Source organism: Nematolebias whitei, chromosome 16 (assembly GCF_014905685.2).
Source record: "Nematolebias whitei isolate Nwh7 chromosome 16, NemWhi1, whole genome shotgun sequence".
NCBI lineage: Eukaryota > Metazoa > Chordata > Actinopteri > Cyprinodontiformes > Rivulidae > Nematolebias > Nematolebias whitei.
Genome location: NC_056513.1, coordinates 12,723,793 through 12,746,338, shown reverse-complemented (window position 1 = coordinate 12,746,338; position 22,546 = coordinate 12,723,793). Strand labels below are relative to the sequence as shown.

Sequence of the window (22,546 nt, the reverse complement as noted above, 5' to 3'; positions counted from 1 at the left end):
AGTGTTGTCTTTGTGTTAGAGAGAGTAAATGTCATGAATAAATTTGACATTAAACAAAATCCAAGTTAAATTGTTAAATCATTTTCAGCTCCCTTTTTGGCATCTGCATTTGGTAGCAGGCCAAACTGACAAAGACCATTCAGAATAATGTGGTATTTTAATTCCACAGCAGAGAAAACTATGTAGTCTCTATAAGTAGGTTTAGGGGGAAAAAATACTGGTATTGTTTAGCGAACGAATAAGTGTTAACATATTGGCATATCGGATAGCGGACAAAAATCCAATATTGTGCATCTCTAGTCTGTACCTCAACCTTTTTTAAGTTATGCTCCCAACGTGCACAAATAGAATAGAATAGATACCTCATAAACTCCGAGGGAAATACAACATGCAGCCGCAGCTACAAACACATAGCATGACACGGAAACCCCACACAGAACCCATCCATCCATTATCTTTTATCCGCTTCTTCCATTTTGGGTCACGGGTCCACACAGAACCCTTTAATCCATAATTATACCTTAAAAACTTATAATAATAATAATAATAATGTCATCACAATGTCAGCACTGTATGTTTCCATACAATGGCAAAATTAGTCTCTGCATTTAACCCATCCACCACCAGGTGGTGCAGTGGGCAGCTATTGAAAGCGCCCGGGGGGCATTTTGGGGATTAGACGTGCTGCCCAGAGACGATATGACTACGACTTTCCTTCCCTCCATTAACTACGGTGACATTATTTACATGAACGCTCCTACAAGCACCCTGCAGATGTTGGACACTGTCTATCATGGTGTGCCAAGATTCATAACTGTCTGCAACTACCGTACCCACCATTGCACCCTGTATTCACTGGTTAACTGGACATCATTAACTTCACGCACTCTCTCACTGGTACATTTTCATCTTTAAAATCACTTCTCGGTCTGTTGCCTTCATACATCTCCTCCTACATGTCACTTTGTGAGTGCAGCTACAGGCCATTATTACCTGCAAAGTCCCCTCAGTGAGGATTGAACTTGGCAAAAGGTCCTTCTCCTACTTCGCTCCTGTTTCCTGGAATATCTTGCAAAAACATCTGAAGCTCTCGACCTTGACCTCTCTAAGTGGCTTCAAACATCTGTTCAGTTCCTGGCAAAAACCAATGCAGACAATGTTCCTGTTTTTAGTTTTCTATATCGCCTTACAACCGATAGCTGTTTGTTTTTTGTTACATTTTCTTTTAAATACCATTTTATTTTCACTTGTAAAAATAAATATATATTTTTTTTTTATCTAAATTTGTACACATCCTTTATGATCGTCTATAGTCATCTTTGTTGTCCACTGTTGTCATCACCCTTTGTTAAAATCAGGTCTCTCTTGTAAAAGAGTCCCCGAGGCTCAGTGGGATTAACCTGTCTAAATAAAGGTTGAATAAATGCATGGGAAAAAAAAAAAAGCCGTCTTTTAAAGCCTTGATCAAAACTACTTAAGAACTACCTTAAAAAGCCACAAAGAGTGACCTTAAAAACATTCTTTCAAACCCTATTAAGAAAGCTGCAAACATTACCTAACAGGACGTCTCACACAATAACCTGCCACCTCCCAGAATAAATAAAATAAATCATAAATAAACCCAACCATGCACCCTTGGACAAACTTGTTTAGAGTCGGTGCAATTTAGTAATGAATTCCAGTGAAGAACGTGACATGAGCGCTCACCCTCGTCTCACAAATCTGGCAAGTGATCGAGTAGCTTTCACTTTCAGGAATATCGCACATAACTCGCCTTCAAGAGGACGGACTAATTTTTTTTTTTAATTGTTTTTTCCCCAATCGGCTGCTTGGTTTGGGTCCTGAAAGGCACACACTGACCCTCTCATTAACCAGCAAACCTGCAGCTTGACAAATAACTCCTGCATGACAGTAATTGTTGCCGTCACAGACAAAGAGCAATTAATGTAGAGGCCACAAGTTTCCACAAGGGTGTCAGGGTACATTAAAAGGTTTCTGCATGAATCTGACGGCAACCTTTGACCTGTAACAACTGTGTTTAGGTGGGTAGTAATGCTTGATTTATTTATTTTTGGTTAAAATAAAAGTGCTATGGCGGTCACCGTTGGGGTCTTGCATATCTGAGGCTGCATCAGGAAGGACATCTGGCGTCAAATCAATCTTTTGTGTGAAGTTGTTCACTGTAGTGACCCCAGAGGAAATGATATATATTGGACAACAACAACATATAAGACAACAACAAATAAACTCTGCTTTAAAAAAAAATGGTTGTAAAGTTATCTACAATCACCTCTAACGAACTTTTAATCCATTGCATAGAAACACCAGCTGCTCCAGCACAATTTGATACGAGACATTTTTGTTGTAACAGTCACGCGACAGCTCTGCAGCTCTGCAAGTGGCACCAAATTAATTAACAATGACTTACAATACAAAGCACTTTGAACAGAGAGTGTGCCGTGGACAGAGCCAGATTGACTGGAAACTCTGACCCTGCCGCCCTCCCAACAACAGTTGCTTCTGCCTTCCATGAGGGGCGCAAGGTGAATTCTGTCTGGTGCACAGACAGCCACAGAAACACTCGGCCTCAGCCACTGAACACCAGAGCTGAATCAAGACAGTTACGGTAAGAGTGGTGGAAATACGAGACAGAGAGGATACAAACCAAATTCACAAATAAACAAACAAGGCGGTGATTTTAGAATATTTTAAGAAGCCGTTGATGGGTACAAATGTGAAGAATTATTGCGATTGTTGATTTAAAAAGCAGCTGTTTTCTCAGTAAAGTAGTCCCTCGCTACTTTGCGGTTCGACTTTCGCAGACTTGCTCTTTCACGGTGTTTCAAAGTAAGATTGGACTAGGGATGCGCGACATGGCATAAAATTCATATCACGATATGTATTGTGATGGGTGGCGGTAACGATGTATATCACGATATGTTTTTGGTATAAAACTTATAATAGGAATGAAAAAAAAAAAAAACAAGGGTGTCCTTTTGCCATCGTTTATTTTGAAAACTGCTATACCACAAAATAATCTCAATTAAGAAAATTCCATTACTAGGTCCAGAGAGTTTTTACATAATAAACAAATCAAGTATTAGGCTTCTTTCTTGTAGTGCAAAACTGTGCAAAAGATATCAAATGTAGTTTTAGCCATATGTTTTAAACACAAGAATATGCTGTTAACTCTTAATAGTGTCCAGTCTTCTCATTTAAGAAATGAACAGCAACAGAGCAGCATTTTACACTGAAAACACTTCACCCTCCAGTGGGCGTCTCCTTCCGCTTTAAGTAGAGCTGACACAAAATGGCGACCAGTTTCCTCTGTGGCTTTGACCAGACAGGGTCTCGCAGTAAAATCATTCGACACAGCGTTCTTTTACAGATCAGAGAGCAGATTTAACCTGCACTTCTTTTTTTTTTTAGCACAAAAGCACTCTCTAAAGCTGACTAACGCTTATTTTAACTTTTGCGCATGCGTCCGAATACAGCAACAGTACGGCAAGCCGGCTGTAGTTAGCTTGTAGCTTCGCTACTTAGCTCTTGAAGAAAAGACTTTAACACCATTTACGCCGTTTTCAACTCAAAAAAGTAACAACTAAATCTGACAAACGATTTTACATCAGACACAGCATTACTGCGGTTAACCGGTAGAATACAGATCTCTATCATAGGTTAAATGTCTATCGTTTCTACCGTGTACTAAATATATCGCGCATTCCTAAATTGGACATGACACACAATTGGCTGATTGATGGATGAGCCGCAAGAGCGGCATGGATTGTTTATTTAAAATAAATTATTTAAATGATTTAGGGAGAAGCTCCCTCCTGCAGCCTGTCATGATCTCCACTCTCTGCCACCTGCGGCTCTCGGCCACCCACACATTTCTCCTCCGGCTGAAGCAGCTTCATGAAGGGTTAACCCTTTGCTGTCCAGCTGCGCCGATAGACTTTTGTCTTCCATTTTAAAATTCAAAGTATGTCACATGGTAAAATCTTCACGATCACAAAACAAAAAAAGTGTTAAAAGTTATTTTTTAATTATTTTAGAACTTCTATGTTCAGTTGTTACAGTGCAATTGATCAAGAAGTACATTTCGGCTCCGTGCTGCATCTGCTGCGTGAAGGGTTAACCCTTTGCTGTCCTGCTGCGCTTCTCTTCTCTACAATTTAAATTTAAATACGGTAATATTTTAAATAAACAATCCGTATTTAAATTTAAATGGTTTATTTACACCGAAGGAGGGAGATTGGGAGTGAAACTTGAACTTGGCCTACTGTACCCCTACTTGGTGGTTTGTCACTTATCTCAGGGGGTGTGGTCCCCTAAACCCCGTGATAAAGGAGGGACTACTGTGTCTAGTAGAAACATGTTGCCAAGGTGACCACAAAGAAGTAGCAACGTGCCAAGTTGTATCCTAGGAAGCATGTAGTAGAAATAAAATTTGAGGTAGTAAAAATTTGTCCCCCTCAATTGATTAATCTGTGCGTACGAGCAAGCAATGCATGACTGCTTGTGTTCAGTAACAATAAAAAGTTCTTAAACTAAGAAACATGTTTTTTTTAAAAAGCCATCAAGTCAAATAAACATCCCCTCCTCCTGTTTCCTGCAGACAAGCAGCCAAACGCACTACAACTTAATTTCAATCAGAACAAGTCATATTCCAAAATGCACGCCATCAGTAAAAGAATGAGGATAACAATTTTCCAAAGGTCTACAAACTGGTTTAACTGTTGGAATGACAATGAAAGGAGATCTACATGTCTGATAATAGATATTGGATTATTTAAGTAAAAACACAGATAATTCTCTTGATGTTATCGAAAGGTGCGGACAGCTTTAGCAATTTGCAGATGATCCCTAAACGGTCGTCTCACTTCCGATGTTGCATTTCCATCATTTTTGAAAAGAAATCAAACAACAACCCATGGTGCACATCGACACCAGTGATGCTGTGAATCTGTGCAGATGTTTACTAAACTAGAGAAATGGATTCTTTCTACTTAAAATCTTTTTACCAATGATCCCGGGGTTCTCAACAGTATCCTTGTACTTTTCCAGACGGGGTGCTATTTTAAATCCCATTCCCCACCCAAATAAAAAAGCAAAAGCAAAAGGATGTTGCACCCACTTCTACCACTGCAGTTTTATTTTGAAAGGATTACAAAGTGGAAACTATGGTAACAAGTGAAGTTGGATTGGACCACTGAACTTGAAGGAACACAAATATCCCGACGAGCGGAATTAGCAGCAGTAGCACATACGTGTGTACCGTAAGCCTCGCTTCCATCAAAGGGTTTTTCAGCTGCAGAGTTTGTGATAAGTAAGCTAGAATTTACCACAAGTCTTCATTGAAACTATACAGACACTGTCATTTTATAAACTAATAACGTGAAATGGGTAGTCCTGTTTTTTTAAGTGGTTGCTTAATCTAGCCCTCATTAAAATGAACTTTACAAATTAATGTTCATAACAGTATTTATGTCACTCACATAGTTTTCTTTACTTTAAGGAAGGTGTTATACAATGGAAATTGTGGATTATTTACTAACTAGTTACATACTAACTATAGTGTGTTTTCACTTGTGTTCTCAGCTGAGCTTCTATAGACTTGCCAAGGATCAAACTCTGGCTACAGACCAAAGAGATACAGTACATCTTACATCCCTTACATCTTAGGAGATAAGATGTAAAGATAGAGCGTGAGCCAGAAGCTTTCAGACACTCAGATGACAATTACCGGTAGGTGTATGTGAGCACAGGCATCAGACAGCAGACTGACTTAGACTTCAGTGTTTAAAAACACAGACATCTACTAAATAACCATTTAACACAAAACCTGGGGAGGTGTAAAGGATTATAAAATAGTATACAAAGATCCATCAATGAAGTTAGGTTTAGAGCACGACCAATATACATGGATCCATCGGTAGGGCTGATATCTTAGGCCGATATAGACATTTGGGAACCTATTGGTGATAATTGGCCCATTATGCGCCGATACAAGTACGTCTAATTTTCACCCATAAAATGCTGGAAACCAGCCGTAATTGTACAATGTATCCAGTAGAAGGCATATGAAAAAGTACTTTAAAGTCATGGCTGTTGGCTGAAGTTTCACTTTCACATTCAGTACAACCGAAGCAGCGAACAAGGTAAGTTTATTGTAACTGATCTGTAAAATAAATCAACAATAATAAATTAGTATCAATCCTCCAACCTGCTTGTCATTAAGTTTAATGCACAAATCAAGACATGTTCGTGTTTTTAGTATTTTGCCTGGCTTCATAATGCATTTTGATTATATTTTTTATAGTACTACTTTTATTTACGTTTTTATTTTATAAGCATTTTATGGCAGTTTATTGTTGTGTGTACCTTATTTGTGGTTTGTCTAAAAACAGGTCTCTCTTGAAAATGAGTTGTCATGACTCAATGAAACTAACCTGTATAAATACAGGTTGAATGAATGAATTAGCTATGTGCCTCTCGAGTTAGCTAATTCCTAAATGCTCCATGGGCGCTTACATAGCTGCATAGGATAGAAAATGTGAACACACGTTAGGAAGACTGCTCTTCTTACCAGCACTTGTAAACTTAGTGTGGGACTTGGTATAACGTGGATTTGATGTGCTTATCATGGTTGCTAACAACAGCACATAATAAACAAGACCCACTCCACTCGCTGTTTTCTAAGATTCTTGGGGGAGGACAAAACAAAAAAAAATAATTCAGCCATTACATGTCAGTTATCGCATTCCCCTTCTCCTCCCAATATCGGTATTGGTGAAAGCCAACATTTCCATATTGGTCAGGCTCTAGTTAGGTCATCACATTTTTGCCAAACCTGCAGAAACAGAGCATCACCGACTGTAAGCGCATTCATATAAATGACATCATCCATAAATGGTAAATGGAGTGCACTTATATAGCGTCTTTCGATCATATCAAGACACTCAAAGCGCTTCACACTACAATCTGTGCCCTCATTCACCCATTCATACAGCACTCTAAGAATCATCAGTGCTTTTAGATCACATTCATACACCAATGGTACACACATCGGAGTCAATGAGGGGTTCAGTGTCTTGCCCAGGGACACTTCAGCATGTGACTGCTGGTGGAATCGAACCCCCAACTCTTGCATTGGAGGACGACTGCTCTAAGCACTCCGCCAAGTGACATTGAGGTAAAGTCCAAAGGAAAAGTGATAATGTTTTTGCCCATGTCTGTGCATGCACATGTTAGTTTGCTGTAATATGAACTGTAGCAGGACGGACAATAATTTCTTGAAAATTTTTACAAATTGCATTAAATTTTCTGTGAAGAAAAAACAAACTGTATATATGTTGCTTAATGTTTAATTTATTGGTTTTTGTGTGTGTCTACAAAGTTTATGCTTTGTTTCATACTTTCTTGCGTCTCGTGAAAAACAATCTGTTCTAATAAATCAGAGAAACTCCTACCCCCAGCTGACAGGTGCGCAGCTTTTTGAACTGAATTTCTAATTTGATTAGAAGCAAAAATTCTGAAATAACTGATAACATGATAACATAACATGCCAGAGTTTTAATGAGAGTTGATAGGAGAGATCACATCTCTCCAGTTTTAGCTTATCTCCATTGGCTCCCTGTCGAATTCAGAAATCAAAACCTTACTCCTGACATACAAAGCTCTCAACAACCTAGCTCCATCTTACGTTGCAGATCTTATTGTTCCATATTTACCTAACAGAGCACTTCACTCTCAGACTGCAGGTTTGCTTGTAGTTCGTAGAGTTTCCAAAAGCAGAATGGGAGGAAGATCTTTCATCTCTAAGGCTGACAGACTGTTGATCTTTAAAACTAGGCTCAAGTCTTTCCTTTTTGATAAATCCTATAGTTGGGATTGGCTTGGTTTCCTGACATATCCCTTATCCTATGCTGCTATAGGCTTAGACTACAGGAGGACAAACTGACCTCATTTCATCAAATGAACAGTTACAAATGAATACAATTGAATAGTTTGCATTTTTAATTATTTCTATTTTAGCGTGGTGGGTTTCTTTTTTCTTTCTTCCTAGTGAAGGACCAGCTCGCCTCCATTCTGGACCTGCTATTCTGTGTCTGTTTTTCCTTCCTGTCCTCTCAAATCCCAGCTGGTCAAAGCAGATGGCTACTTATCCTGAGCCTGGTTCTGCTGGAGGCTCCTTCTTCATGAGGGAGTTTTTCCTTTCCACAGTTGCCTTGTGTTTGTTTAGGATGGAAGACTGTGATTAAATTAAGACTCAGTGCAATCTGCTGACCCTACCTTAAATAAATAATGTTAATAATTGAATTGTATGTATATGAATGTATTTGTTCACTACTCTGGGATAACTTCTGTTATGACTTGGTGCTATATTAATAAACTGAATTGAATTTAGGTAAAATAATACTCCAGATTAACACAATTATATGGGAGAAAAAAGTTCAGTGAAGTAACTCTAAAATAGTATAAAAGTGAACAATTATGATACAATACATCACCACCGAATCAAATAGGATATTCCAGGGGGATCGAACCTACAACTCAATTACAAGACCACTACAGCAACCACTGATCCACTGTAGTCATACATGCACAGAAGCCACAGAATAGCTTATACAAGGTCCTGCCATATTAATGGGAATATCCTGTTCTTTGACTTTCCCCTGTTGTTCTCAATTTTCTGTTCTGGTCTTTTCCATCTGCTCCAAATGGATTTAAAAACAGAATATCTCCACTGTTGGTCTCAACAGGTTTCACGGCAGCTATTCCTGGGTTTTAGCTCACGTCAGGTCCATGTAGAAGTCAAATCAACGCGGTAAAAACAGCTGTACGTGTTCGCATATCATAAAAATCTGACGCCCCAAAAGGAAACTATTGGACCAGTCTGTTCGGATGACTGGCCGCTCGTTTGGATCCACCTGATGAACGCAGGTCATTAAACGGTACTGTCCCAGAACGGTAAGTACCGGTAAGTAAAAAGCTGCTGAATCACTAGAAATAATTTTAAATTCCACTTAAAAGTGGCAAAATAGTTGAAAAAATACACAGAACAAAACAATTCACAGCAAGCTCAGTAAATAAGTACTTAACATTTATTAGGAGGAAGTACGCAAATGATGTTTTTCTGCCTCAATGAACTGGCCACCACTGAATATTAGCAAAATATCTCAAGAATTATTGAACAGACTTCAAGGATAAGAATCCTTGTTTGTCATCTTGAATAAACTCGACTCGTATCCGATCGGTCTGTTTGTTAGTCAAAACTCAAACCACCATCACCAGATGGGCTTTAATCCAGCTTTCAGAAAGTAATCAGTAGATGTACATCTACAACTGAACATTTGGAATCAACCCATTTCAAGGTGGCTGTCACAGCTAATTGACCTCAGCTTAAACAAAAATGGCTATACCCGAGTGGTATTTCAAATATTGAGCTAAACTTTAGTGTGGCAGTAGCTGACGGTCATTCAGTCCTAACACTGAGAGCTCATGCAATAAACTCACATTGCATGAGATTGTGCATGCAGGGTCCTTACAAGTTTTCTATTATAAAGCATCACACTTTCACATATAGTAATAATAAAAAGCCTTGCACGTTTTTGAAACACATCTGCAGTTTTTAGTCACGTGGTGCAACATGCTATTTGTTTGCATGAAACGTTTGGTATCCAGAGGCCCGATAAGACTTAATTAAAGCAATCAAAGGGTTGTATGTTGAACTGAAAACCATATAATACTTTTTCAGATGGATAATTTGGAAAACGTTCCCAATCTTTTATAAAATCTCCTATATGGACATGTATCATAGTCAGCAGGTTCAGTCAAAGAATGAGTTGGAACATCCGATATACTTTCTGTAAAACGGTACCTGTGAAAAAAAATAGTTGTTACTTTTAATAAGCCAATTTATGGACAGTATATTTTTGCTTTTTGAGACATTAATGGTCATCTGGTTCTGGAATCGGTCATAGAAAAATAGAAAAAGTTTCAGTCCACTGTTTTTAGATATGCATGTCCAACAGTTAGTTTAAAGTCACCTAAAGTTTTAGCTATAAAATGCTGGTTTTTATCAATAAATTTTAAATTTGTTTGGTTTTCGTGTAATGTAATTGGACGTCCAAGGGCCGAGGGAGATCATCCAATGGCCTTTTTTGGCCCTCGGACCATATATTGTCCATGTGTGGTCTAAAAGTTTTTCAATTACTTTAAAACGCAAATGAACCAACACGAACATGCAACTACTTTAGATGAATTTAAATAGTTTTTTTTAATAGCTAAATAATATCCTTATAGATAATGCAATAAGGAATAAAGTTTAGCTATTTCTCCCAGCTTTGATTTTATTTCCCCACTTATCCAAATCTAAAAAGTACTACAAAATCTAATTCCACACTTCTCAAGATTGCAGAACTGGGAATTTGCCAAACGGTGGTACTCTGCAGAACAAATGTGCACTAATAGACCAACACATCTACAATGAAACAAAGTACTTTGCAGATTCTCTCCCACTGAGAAAAAAAAAACAAAACACTGATTTAACACCCATAGAAGTGCTCAAAGGCACACAAATAAAAAAAACCTATGTCAGTCATGAGCGGAGTTTCTGCTGGAGACAAAAGTGATATTAGTAAATCTACCACAGTAGGTCAATGCACGTCGTTTGTTTACTCACAAGAACGGTGCACGTCTGCAGCTGTGATGAAAACAAATAGTACGTTATGCAATGCTAATTTGGCATGGAGAACTTCACCTAATTTCTGGTAATGGAGCTGAATGATTTGTTCTGTTTCACCTCCCGACTAATCCTCTTAAAGACAAGCGATTATTCTAACGAGCAAACATGGCGTCGGCCTTTCCCTTTTTGGACCTTTGGCGTGATAACTCAGCAGCTGACATGTGGGAACGATGAGCCCAAATAATAACCATTTCAGGAAATTTGCTGGATCGGCATCGAGCACTGGATGCAAAAGGATCAGGTGTGTGAGGTAAACATCTTTCTTGGACATGTGCATACAAACACACACACACACGGGGTGTTAGAGGCTGTTATTCATTATCCACACAACTGCATTCCAGGACCGGACAAAAGGAGTTATCGCCACCATCGCTCAGATGCAAGCACAGAGACGGATTTAAGCAGGTGCTCAAACACGATGCCCCCACCTGATAACCTCAGCTCTGCTGCTGCACCATTCCCACATGTCCTGCTGCTTACCAATCTGAGAGGAAGGCCGGGGGAAACGCTGTGGAAAGCAGGAGGAGAGTGGGAAAGGGTGAACATTAACACTGGGTGGAAGTGATGGGATGATAAGGACCTTGTAGTGGGAGGAAGTGGCCCCCAGAACCTTGCACCATGAGGCTGTAGCCCACCTGATGAATCAGGTTTGGGGCTGGTCGTCCACAGAGCGTGCAGCTGACACAGGCTTTTGTGCAGAATGAAAAGTTAGCGGTGGCTTATTGCGTCATAAATTACGTAACTCACGTGCCTTCTCTTATCCAAGGAGTGGGGCAGCAGGTGCAGCCGCTTAAAGACAGATGTGTCAGGTTGTCTCACCTTTTTTAAACTCCTCCAGCATTGCGTCCAGCTTGGTGTCGTTAAAAACAAAATGCAGAGGGTGGCTGTAAAACTTGGTGATGGTTTTGAGCGGCGTGCAATCATCCGGGTCCACAAAGGCCAGGTCCTTGACGAAGAGCAGGTCCACTATGTTGGACCTCTCGCCCTCGAACACCGGGATGCGCGTGTAGCCGCTCTTCATGATCTCCGACATGGTGTTGAAGTCCAGGGTGGCGTCCCCGGGGATCATGAAGCAGTCTCTGAGCGGCGTCATCACGTCCTCCACGGTCTTAGTCCTGAGCTCCAGCGCGCCCTGGATCATGTTCAGCTCCTCCTTCACCAGGTCGTTGTACGGGTCCGTGACGCGCAGCATCTCCAGGAGCTTCTCCCGGTTGTACACGGTCCCGATCTCCTGTCCCAGCAGGTAGTCCAGCAGCTTGCTCACCGGGTAGGAGGCCGGGAAGGTGAGCAGCATGAAGAACTTGGTGAGGAAGATGGTGTTGGCTCCGACCGCCAGGCCGTGTCTGGAGCAGATGGCCTGCGGCACGATCTCCCCGAAGATCACGATCCCGATCGTGGACATGACCACGGCGATGAGTCCCGAGCCGGCGATGTCATCCAGCAGGATGGTAAGCGTGGTGTTCACGAGCACGTTCCCGAGCAGGAGCGAGCAGAGCAGGTAGTTCCCCTGGCTCCTGACCGGCTCGATCTTCTTGGCGTAGTTCTTCTCCCTCTCCGTGCCGCAGTTCTGGACGATCTGGAGCTCCATGGGGTCCAGCGCCATGAGCCCCAGGTTCAAGCCGCTGAACATCCCGGACAGGCAGAGCAGCATGGAGATGAAGATGACCTGGAGCCAGAAGGGCAGCAGGAACTTCTTCTCCTCCACCACGATCACTTTGGTGTCCTCCCCGTCGTGGTAGATCCAGGTGTTCTCCGTCCACGGGTCGTGCGTCCCGGCCGCCGCCGGCGCGGACGTGGCGATGCAAAGATAATAAGCTTTACTCCTCTCCGTCTTCCTCAGAGGCTTCACCTCGATCTCCACTATCCCGGAGGTCTTTCGGTTCAAGATGATGTTGGGTAATATGATTATATCCGAAGTCCTGATCCCGCAGGGATGCGCGCCGGAGGAGTCCTCCTGGCTCTGGTTGTCCCGCGAGGAGCTGTCAAAGCCCCCCGCCGGCCGGCTCCGCTCGTGCTCCGTGAACGCGATCTTGGACCACGTCTCGTTGTTGATGTTCTGCCCGTACACGCGCAGCCTCACCCGGGACCGCTCGCTCACCCGCAGGTAGCCCCTGTCCATGAAGGAAATGTCGTCCGTGTCCTCCAGCCGGAGCCCTATGATGACCGTCTCCTCCGAGCCTTCCCTGCCGCTCGTCGGGGCGACGCAGCAGCCAGTGACAGTCAGGAAAATCAACGCCAGCGCTCGGACCCGGTGAAGTGACGCCATTTTTGCAGCGGTGGGCTCCCGGGATAACGGCTCTGCCATGTTGACCCGCCGAGCTCCTGAATGAAGAGAGCTGTTAAAACTCAGAGCCAGTCGGAGTCCGCCTTCATCTCCGCCCAGCGCTGCCGTGACTTGTGCATCGGGACCTGCTCTTTCCCGCTACGTCTGCGACACTGAGGGCTCGCGAGCGCAGGCTCACGGGCCAACTCGTGCCTCTCTTGATGTCCCCGAGACGGGCGACGGCGCTGGCCAATCAGGAGCGGCGGAGAGCCGCGGGGGCGGGGCGTTTTCTGCCTCGTCGGCCAATCAGATTCCAAAACAAGTGCACCTCATGTTAGGAGGCTGACAGACTTTTAAAGCATATTTTACTGCACGCTGGGAAAAATGGACATAAAACTTACATTAAATCACACATCTACAAACCTACAGAGATGCTTATTTAACATACATTTAATTAATAAAATGCATGTGAATAATGCCTCTTCGCTCCCCTAAAAACATCTATTTAAAATTAGTCTCTATGCAACATTTGTGGTTTTATTACACATTTTAATATACCGTTTAAATTACATTAGAAAGAAAGTGAGATGATGTGTTGTTAAAATAGCATGCCTTTGTCCGAAAATAAATGCATTTCCCCCTGACTTACATGTTGAATCTGTCTGTTAGCAAAATATCTCATGAACCACAGGCCCAATTTCAATGAAATTCGCAGAAACTAATTATTGGAAATAAATCTAAAACTGATTATCTTTTAGGGTCCATCCGATGAAAGATGGCCACCATAGATAACTATCTTTAGGTGATATAAGAATAGCTATAACTCGGTCAGTTTTACAGATATTGAGCTAAAATTTGAGCAGGTTGTGGCCGAGAGTCATACCCAACAAGTAGTCTGAGCTACGGCAGATCACATGAAAAGTTTGCTCAAACTTTTGACGTGCAAGGTGATTTGCATTCTTTTCAGTCTTGCTTATGAAAATAAATTTAATGTAAGAGAGTAGCAGCTTTAATGAGTTGGGTGGAGACAAGGCTGTTCTCAGTAATATCAACAATATATAAAAAAGGTGGCGGCCTATACCTGTATTAGGACACAAATGTCTAATTTCTGCTTTGCAGAATTTTTCAGAAAGCCTTTATTTGATAACAGCAAGGAGGGAAAAACTAGCTACAGTTTGCTTTTAAGTTTAATCCAAGTTGACAAAAACACCCACTCATCCATCCAAGTCTTTTATTTTGTTGAATTTCTTTGAGGTTTATTATTACTGTAGTGGCATTAAAAGAAATCAATATCAAACATGTGAAAAGAAATATAAGACTGTCAGTTTATAGCCATATTTATTGTTGTAAATAGAGATTACAAAGTAAAATACTAATTAGAACATATTTGTGCATGCCGTCATAATGTGAAACTTGTATATAAGTGTTGTAAAACTTTCTGTGGTTAAAGGCAAAGTGAAGAGGGGGGAATTGTGTGGTAGCAACACAAAAACACAGCGCTAAACTTTACTCTCTTCTATAAAGTGAAGTATTACTACAGTATTATTACTACAGTTTTATACCTGGATTATTGAGCATGGACTTTGTTATTACTACAGTACATCCACTGATTTCAAATTAATCTTTTAGTTTCTCTAAGAAAACACATTTTACAAGTTCCACGACTCTTCAAGTTTATTTAAAGATTTTACTAAATTAAAGTTTTTGCATCTTGCCACAAAAGTATAATTTATGTTTGCAGTAAAGTTATGTGAATACCTTAAGGCACAAACTGTTCAGCTCTGACCGGCAAAATAAAAGTGGAAGAGACACAAACAACACGCAGGTCGAGCCTCATCAACTATTTTCAATCCATTTATGACTATTATTTTTATTTCTTTATAATAATCAAAGCTAAATTTACTATTAATCATTATTTTTTATTTAATTAATTCGATTCCTGCAGATCTTCAAGACCCCACACTTGGTGCTTCATGACCCATATTTAGGTCCTGACTCCAACTTTGGGACCCGCAGCCTAAAAGAGCCACAAACGGGTGAAAACATCACGTTTTCAAATAGTGGGAGGTTTTCAGACTTTCTCGTAAGACAGCATGTTAAATATAAATTTACAGTATTTTCATTCCTGTACAATTAGAAATGTATGCAAATTAGAATACATTTTACACAGGGTCATATTAACATATATTGCGTCTAAAAAAATTTGAAAAGATGCAAAAAAAATTATTCTAATGCATAAAATTTAGTAATAAAGGTACAACGTGATACCTCTTGGTTTCACATTATAGTCTTAGCCTACTATAAAAATAATTGTGGAAATTTGCAGCACAAATACATGATTACATCTAAAAGATAATTACTTTTTGAAATGTTGCATGAAATTTTTAAGACATAAAATAAATAAATGATAAGGCCAGGAACAAGTTAAGGAGACCACTGGTCATTTTTGTGAATCTACGTATACGACAGCCGATCAGTTCCAGTGTCTGTTAACCCCTCATTCTGTTAGGTGAGGTGCTGATTACATGAACACTAGAATAAAAATCTTTTTTTTTTTTTAAGGAGGAAACATATAAACACCACCTCTGTGATCATCATTAACCTCTTGCCAGATCCAACCTAAAGGCCAAAACAGTGCTAGGAGTAACTAAAACTGGAATAAAAAAAAAGAAAACAACTTTTGACCATGCCTAAAGAACTGAAAGGTTTTGAGATGGGTGAGGTTCTGCCTCAAGAGGAGGAGTTTGAGTATCTGCAGCTTTTGTTCACGAGTGAGGGAAGAATGGAGCGTGAGATCCACAGATGGATCGGTGCAGCTTCTACAGTATTGTGGACTCTGTGCCGGTCCGCTGAGCTGAGCTGTTAGGTGAGGCTCTGTTTGCGTTACTACCCTCACCAAGACTGCGGATACAGGCGGTCAAAATGAGTTTTCTAGCAGGGTGGCTGGACTCTCCCCTAGAGACAGGGTGAGAAGTTCAGTTATCTGAGATGGACTCAGAGTAGAGCCGCTGCTCCTCCACAGCGAGGAGAGACAATACTCTAGTAAGGGTGCCCCCTAGACACCTCCTTAGGGAGGTTTTACGGACATGTCCAAACAGAAGGAGACCCTGCGGAAGATGTAGGACCTGCTGGATACTGGCATTGATGCAATGTAAGGTTTGGCCCTGGTTGGCCTGGCCCAGGTCTTCCCTGGCTCTGCACAGACTTGGTTGTTTTGTATGATGGCTGGATCTTCATAGGAAGAACGCTGACGTCGTTTCTTGCATCACCCAACAATGGAAAGCACGGAGCTCATGCTATTGTTCGTCATTCATTGTTCATCTGAATTGCTCCGCTCAAGGTGGCTGCATGTTGGAGTAGCTCTCGCATTCATTCTGAGATTTTGCTTTTGAAAACTTTACTCTTTTTTTTCTGAATGCAAATCGCTTTTTTCGGATGATTACTTCCTCTGGTATCAGATGCTGTGCTGCTGGCAGGATTTTTACTGAAAACTTTTTTTTTTCTTTTGGACATTTGTTATGGTGGGTAACCATAACAACAGAGTGGTTTTCTACAACTGGGAGCAGCTGATTAACATCTCAAAAGCTCAAATCTCAACTAAAGCCCCAAATCCCAAATGAGTTGAAAAGGAGGTGTCGTGGATGCATTCACGTCTACCTGGAGGTGGTGCTTGAGTGCCTGACTGCAGAGATCGTGGAGGTAGCGGGAAACGCAGCACGTGACAATGGGAGGACCAAGATCATCAACCAGCACCTGCAGTTACATCGGTTGCAACAAGGGGCTTGGCAGGCTGCTGGGAGAAATGGCCATTGCTCAGGGAGAAGTTCTGCCAGACAGTCCTGCTGCCCAAGAGGACCGAGAGTTCTGCTGGCTCTGGGTGGACGGATTGACATCTGTAGCCAGTTTCTTTGGATCCGCTATGGGATGGACTGCCACAAGAGATCCTTCCTGCCCAAAGACATCAGCATCTAGAACAACTCTAATGAAACCAAGATGAGCTACAACAACAATTAATTTCCCTTTGGGATTAACAAAGTATTTTTGAATTTGAATTTAATTGAATTCTTTCTCTCATCAAAAACAAGTCAGAGCCAGAGAAGGCAGCGTGCTGCTGGAAGAAACAGCAGAACGACACGCGTGTACAGGGCCACACAGCAGAATCATGCTGACGTGGGAGACGAAGAAGGTAAGCTAATGCTAGCTAATGCTAGCTTGTTTACAGTTGTATGGAGCTGCACGTACAGCAGGGTCAGTGAACCAGTCAATGGCCTGCACTCTTCTGACCTCAGACCTTCAGCACCAGTCGGCCCCCGTGAAACCCCGCTACTATGGGTTCCAAAAACTGAGCTGGACCAGACTGCCCAATGCAAAGACTCGGAACTCAGGCTCGAACCCAGGCTGGACCGACCCAGGCCCATGCAAAAGGGCTACTGGTATATGTGTCTCGGATGGCTTTGGAACGCCTTGGAGTCCTCGCAGAAGAGCTGGAAGAGGGGGCTGTGGAAACAGATGACTGGGTCTCCCTGCTCAAGCTGCCGCGTCCCCAACCCAATTACTGGCAGAGGAGCTTCAGCTTCTCAATGAGGTTCAGGTCTGGATGAAGACCCTGTCCTTGGCCAGCCTAATCTCCAGATCTGAACCCCATCAAAAACCTCTGTAATGTGGTCCAGAGGAAGCTGGATGGACACGTATTATTTTTAAAAAGCTGAGCTGTTTGAATTTTTGCTCCTGGAGTAGGCCAACAGCAGCGAGAGCATGTCAGAACACATGCAAGCCGTGACCGAATACGATTTCTAATCTCGTCCCACGTTAAAACATTAATGTGACGTCTAACAATGAAAGACCTTTTTGTCTTTCACAACCATTCGAGGTCTGAAAACACTGCACCTTTTCTGTTATTCTCACCGTTTGTTGTTTTCTACAAATAGCTGCTCAAAAAGACAATTTATCTATTTGAAATTTCAAAGAAATATTATCAGTACGTTATAGAATAAAACAAGAAAAAAAAGTAAATTTTATCTCTAAATCGTAAAATCAGGAAAAACTGATTATTCTGCAGTGGTCTCTGATGTGGTTTTAGAGCTGCGAGTACACAATTAAAGCCCTGCATTCAGCTGAACTGCTGTTATCATGTGTACAAGGTGTGAGTAGCTGTTCCCGTCATGGTTTGCAGCAATCAGCAGATTGTGTGCTGCAGCATCCCCCTGTGGCTGCACTGAGGCCTTCGCTGCACAGCTGATCCGCCAGCTCAAAAGGATCCACGACGTCGGCCTGCATTAATATTTCAAGAAGGAAGAACAGCAGTGTGAGTGTAGAACATGCACCCATGTGCATTTAAGTCAGATTTATGACTGTGTCTCACAAGCGCTGTAAAGATTATGTAAACGCACACAGGAGTGAATGGTTGAAAAACTCCACGTTGAATTTATGACTCCACGTATATTCACTTCTCCTGCGCCTCAGCAGTGCTTATCTCAGACAATGGTTATTCATAAATCCAACATTAGCTGCGCTTTCACAAGGAAGACCAAAGGCCTCTCATGACCATTATCACCAAATCGTGTTGATGGGAGGAAAAAAAAGTTTGAGCTCATTTCACTTCAGGGGGGGCGGAAGAACTTCAAAGAACGAACCGTGTGACGTAATTTGATAAACCATTAAGAGCTTCAATTTGTTTTGTTTTTTCCCATGAAAATAAACGTCCCCTACTGTTAGGAAAAATCTACCCATTGTGGCCTTTATGAATGAAATTGTAGTCATTTTAAAAATTATAGTGGCGTGTGTGTGTTGAATGGTCATAAAAGCTGATAAGATGCCATTCTGTTCATGAAGAAGAGAACATTCCTTCCTGTTCAAGGTTCCCCAGCATGACTCCACACTGCGGTTATGACTCAGATACAGCTGCTTGACCTTCTGTGTGTGGATGTGTGCATGTTTGAGTGGCAATCCCAGTGCACACACACACACACACACACACGTGGTTGAGGCTATATGGGGCTCTCTGGGTGTGCCACACACTTCAAATGGATCCCAGAAACACACTGACTGCTAATGATTCAAACAAATAAATAAACTGAGGGGGTTTCCTCATCCAGGAAGTTCAATATGACACTGACCTTGGGTTTAACACAGCAGCGCTCAGAGGAGCCCCCCAGTGGCTGAAAAGTGAAGTCTTCAGCAAATCTTGAATGTTTCAAGATGCTAGCCACTTGCCCGTCCACTTCCACCACTTCGTTGGCCTGGATTTGATTCAAGTTTGACATCGTTTACACACAGAACAACAAACTGCGTTCCTCTTCATCGTGCTTGATATACAGACCTTAAAGGTGTGCCGACAGTCAAACTTAAAGCTGTCTTCTGCGCCTGTGATGCCTCCATTATATATGACCTGGCAGGTCTCCGTGCTGCCTTTAGGCACCTTGAACAGCCGATATGTGGCAGAAATGAACCTGAAGTCACCTGTGTTCAAAATGGAACAAGTCACATGACGGTGAAACAAGTACAGCTTAGCTCCTCTGAAGTTTTTAGTTTAGAGAGATGCTAAACTAGAGAAACTGCATTTCCTGCGAAAATGCAGTGTGATTGGTTATTACAGAAGAACTTGCTGAAAAACAGCTGAAATGAGCTAAAGAAAAACATGCTGAAATGTAGCTGAAAGTGAAGAACAAGCAGCAGGAGAAAGCAGAAAGAACAAAAAAGTTGAAATGAGTGCAAAAAAATGTGGAAACGCTGATAGCATACAAACAGCTAAATAGTAGCTGAAATAACTGAAACTAGTAGAAATAAGCTGAAATGAGCACAAGTTGAAATTACTAGAAATAATGTAACAAGGCTGAAAGTAGCAAAAATCACAATGAAAACTTGAATTTATCTGAAAACAGCTGAAAGAAGCTCAAAAATTCTAAAAATTTAGCTGAATGGTTAAAACAAGCTTAAATTAGCAGAAGAAAACAGAAAGAACATGTGTTTGCTGAAAGAAGCAAAGATGAGCACAAAAAGTAGAAATAACCTGGAAAAAAAAAACTGAAATTAGCAACAAAAAAAATGCTGAAAAATATCTTAAACACCAGAAAGAAGCTTATGTTACCAGAAGGAAGTGGAGAGAGCACATTTTTGCTGAATTCGGCTGAAAAAGTTTAAATGAGTGCAACAAAAATAGAATTGGCTGAAAAAGCTAAAATTAGCATAAAAATGGCTAAATCGTAGCTGAAATAGCAGAAAGAAGCTTGAACTTGCATAAATAAGCTGAAAGGAGCATAGCAAGCTGAAAGGAGCAGAAATAAGTCAGAAGCACAAAAATGTTGCAGTTAGAATAAAGATCCTGAAATGAGCAAGTAGGAACGAGCATAAAACAGCTGAAGTTAGCTGGAGAAAAAAAAGTTTAAATTTACAGAAGGAAGATGAAAGAAGCTGAAACAGAACAGTCAAATGAGCTCAATTCATTTTCTAGGAGAAAAAAATGGCAGAAAAGGCTAAATATTTCAAAAAGCTAAAGTTGTACCAATGCCAAAAGTCACATCATCCTTCTCCTGAATGAGCTGAACGTTGCGATTTATGATTTTTTTTTTTTAAATCGCACAAAAAATGTGAAATGAGAAAGATGTTGAAAAACGTACGGAAGAAAAATGGATCACAATAGTGTGAATGCTTCATAAGCGGTCACACAAATTTCCATCCGTTATCTTTTACTCGCGTCTTCCTTTTTGGGTCGCGGGGGTCACTGGTGCCCATGTCCAACCATCACTGTGCGAGAAGCGGAGGACACCCTGGACATGTCTCCAGTCCATCACAGGGACACATGGAGACAAACGAGACAAACAACCATTCTCTCTCTCACTCACACCTAGCGATAATTTAGAGTTACCAATCAGCCTAACGTATGTTTTGGTCCATGGGAGGAAACCGGAGTGCCCGGAGAAAACCCACGCATGCACGAAGAGAACATGCAAACTCCACCCAGAAAGGCCCCCGGCTGGGATTTGAACTGGGGTGACCTGCTCGCTGAGAGGCAGCAGTTCTACCAACTGTGCCACCGTGCCAAAATATTATTAATAAAGAGCAAATAAGTGTTAAAATATAAAAAGGAAATAAATATACTTTGAATATCAACTATTACTATAAACTAAAGCCTGAGTTCAAAAAGTAAAGCAGTCATTAACATTAAACACAACAGTTCAAATTTAGTGATATTTTAAAAAAAGTTTATATTGTCCATGTCAGGAGTGTTTAGCACTAGTAGTCTCTCAGCTTGTGGAAAGAAGCTAACACACAATAATTGTTAGACACTGTATGAAGCCAGAATGAGACACATTGTTAAAGACCAAGCTGAAGGAATGCTTAACGCCTGCCACATTCTCTGACCCGTGTTTCAGACGAACATCATCCAGTTATAATTGTTCGTACGCATAATCTCATGCAATAATTCTCACCTACTACCACAGCTAATTTTAGCTGAACATTTCAAGTCAGTCATCTCTGTGTAGGCTGTGGCGGCCATCTTTAATAGGGTTGATTCTAAAAGCTTGTCACTTGTGCATGTAATAATATTTACAATAAGCCGTTTCTGAGAGTTTCATTGAAATCTGCCAAACGGGTTTATGAGATGTTTTGCTAACAAACGGGATTGACTGCAACAGTTAACATCAAGGTTTTAAGCAAACAATAAATAAAATCAAAATTAAGCAATACGTGTTGCAATAAAAATATATGTTGAGGACGATGCTCAAATACTACTACTTTTTCTGCTATTTCAGCTACTATTTAGCCGTTTAATGCTAATTTAAGCTTTTTCAGCAATTCCACATTTTTTGCTCTCGTTTAAACTTTATTCAGCCTTTATTCAGCAAAGATGTGCTCTGTCCACTTCTTGTAATTTCTGCTTCTTTCTGCATTTTTAGCTACTTTTCAGCTGTTCTTTTGCTCATTTAATCTTTTTTTAGGTAATTTCCATTTTTTGTGCTCATTTCTGCTTCTTTCAGCCTAATTGGGCAAACATGTTCGTTCTGATTTCTTCTGATAATTTAAACTTGTTCTACCATATCTACTACCTTTTTAAGCTAATTTTAGCTGTTTTCAGATAAACTCAAGTTTTTCATTGGTAATCTCTGAAACTTTCAGCCTAATTAACTTCTTTCTGCTAATTTCAGCTTGTTATGCTCCTTTCAGCATATTTCTACTAGTTTCAGTTATTCCAGGTACTATTTAGCTGTTTTATGCTCATTTTAGCTTTTACAGCCAATTCCAACTTATTTTTTTAGCTCATTTCAGCTCTTTCCACTTCCTTCTGCTAGTTTAAGCTTCTTTCTGCCTTTGCAGCTACTTTTTAGCTATTTTTTTGCTAATTTCAGCTTTTTTTAGTTAATTTCCTAATTTTTGTGCTCATTTCTGCTCATTTAAACCTAATTCAGCAAATATGTGTTCTTTCTGCTTTCTTTTGCTAACTTAGGCTTGTTCTTGTATTTCAGCTACATTTCAGTTTTTTAGCTAACTTCAGCTTTTTTTCAGCAAGTTCTTCAGCAATAAACATTCTATAT

General features: G+C 40.9%; 2 protein-coding genes across 7 annotated transcripts in view; both read right to left on the bottom strand.

The window, feature by feature from the left end:
* Positions 1 to 13,136, bottom strand: part of cnnm2b (cyclin and CBS domain divalent metal cation transport mediator 2b) — a 76,062-nt gene extending 62,926 nt beyond the window's left edge. For 5 of the 6 annotated variants that reach the window (XM_037690252.1, XM_037690254.1, XM_037690253.1 and 2 more), the window contains exon 1: positions 11,570 to 13,081. In XM_037690252.1, the coding sequence (XP_037546180.1) occupies positions 11,570 to 13,055 (1,486 nt within the window). In that variant the 5' untranslated portion in view covers positions 13,056 to 13,081. Of the gene's footprint in view, positions 1 to 11,569 lie in introns of all 6 variants that reach the window. The other variant, XM_037690257.1, reaches the window with a different exon arrangement.
* Positions 13,137 to 18,159: 5,023 nt separating this feature from the next.
* The window catches only part of as3mt (arsenite methyltransferase), a 10,655-nt gene continuing 6,268 nt past the window's right edge, over positions 18,160 to 22,546 (bottom strand). Inside the window, exons 9-11 of the mRNA XM_037690251.1 lie at positions 19,333 to 19,472; positions 19,130 to 19,252; positions 18,160 to 18,284 (exon numbers count right to left, since the gene is read on the bottom strand). Coding sequence (XP_037546179.1) covers positions 18,174 to 18,284; positions 19,130 to 19,252; positions 19,333 to 19,472 — 374 coding nt within the window. The 3' untranslated portion in view covers positions 18,160 to 18,173. The remainder of the gene's footprint in view (positions 18,285 to 19,129; positions 19,253 to 19,332; positions 19,473 to 22,546) is intronic.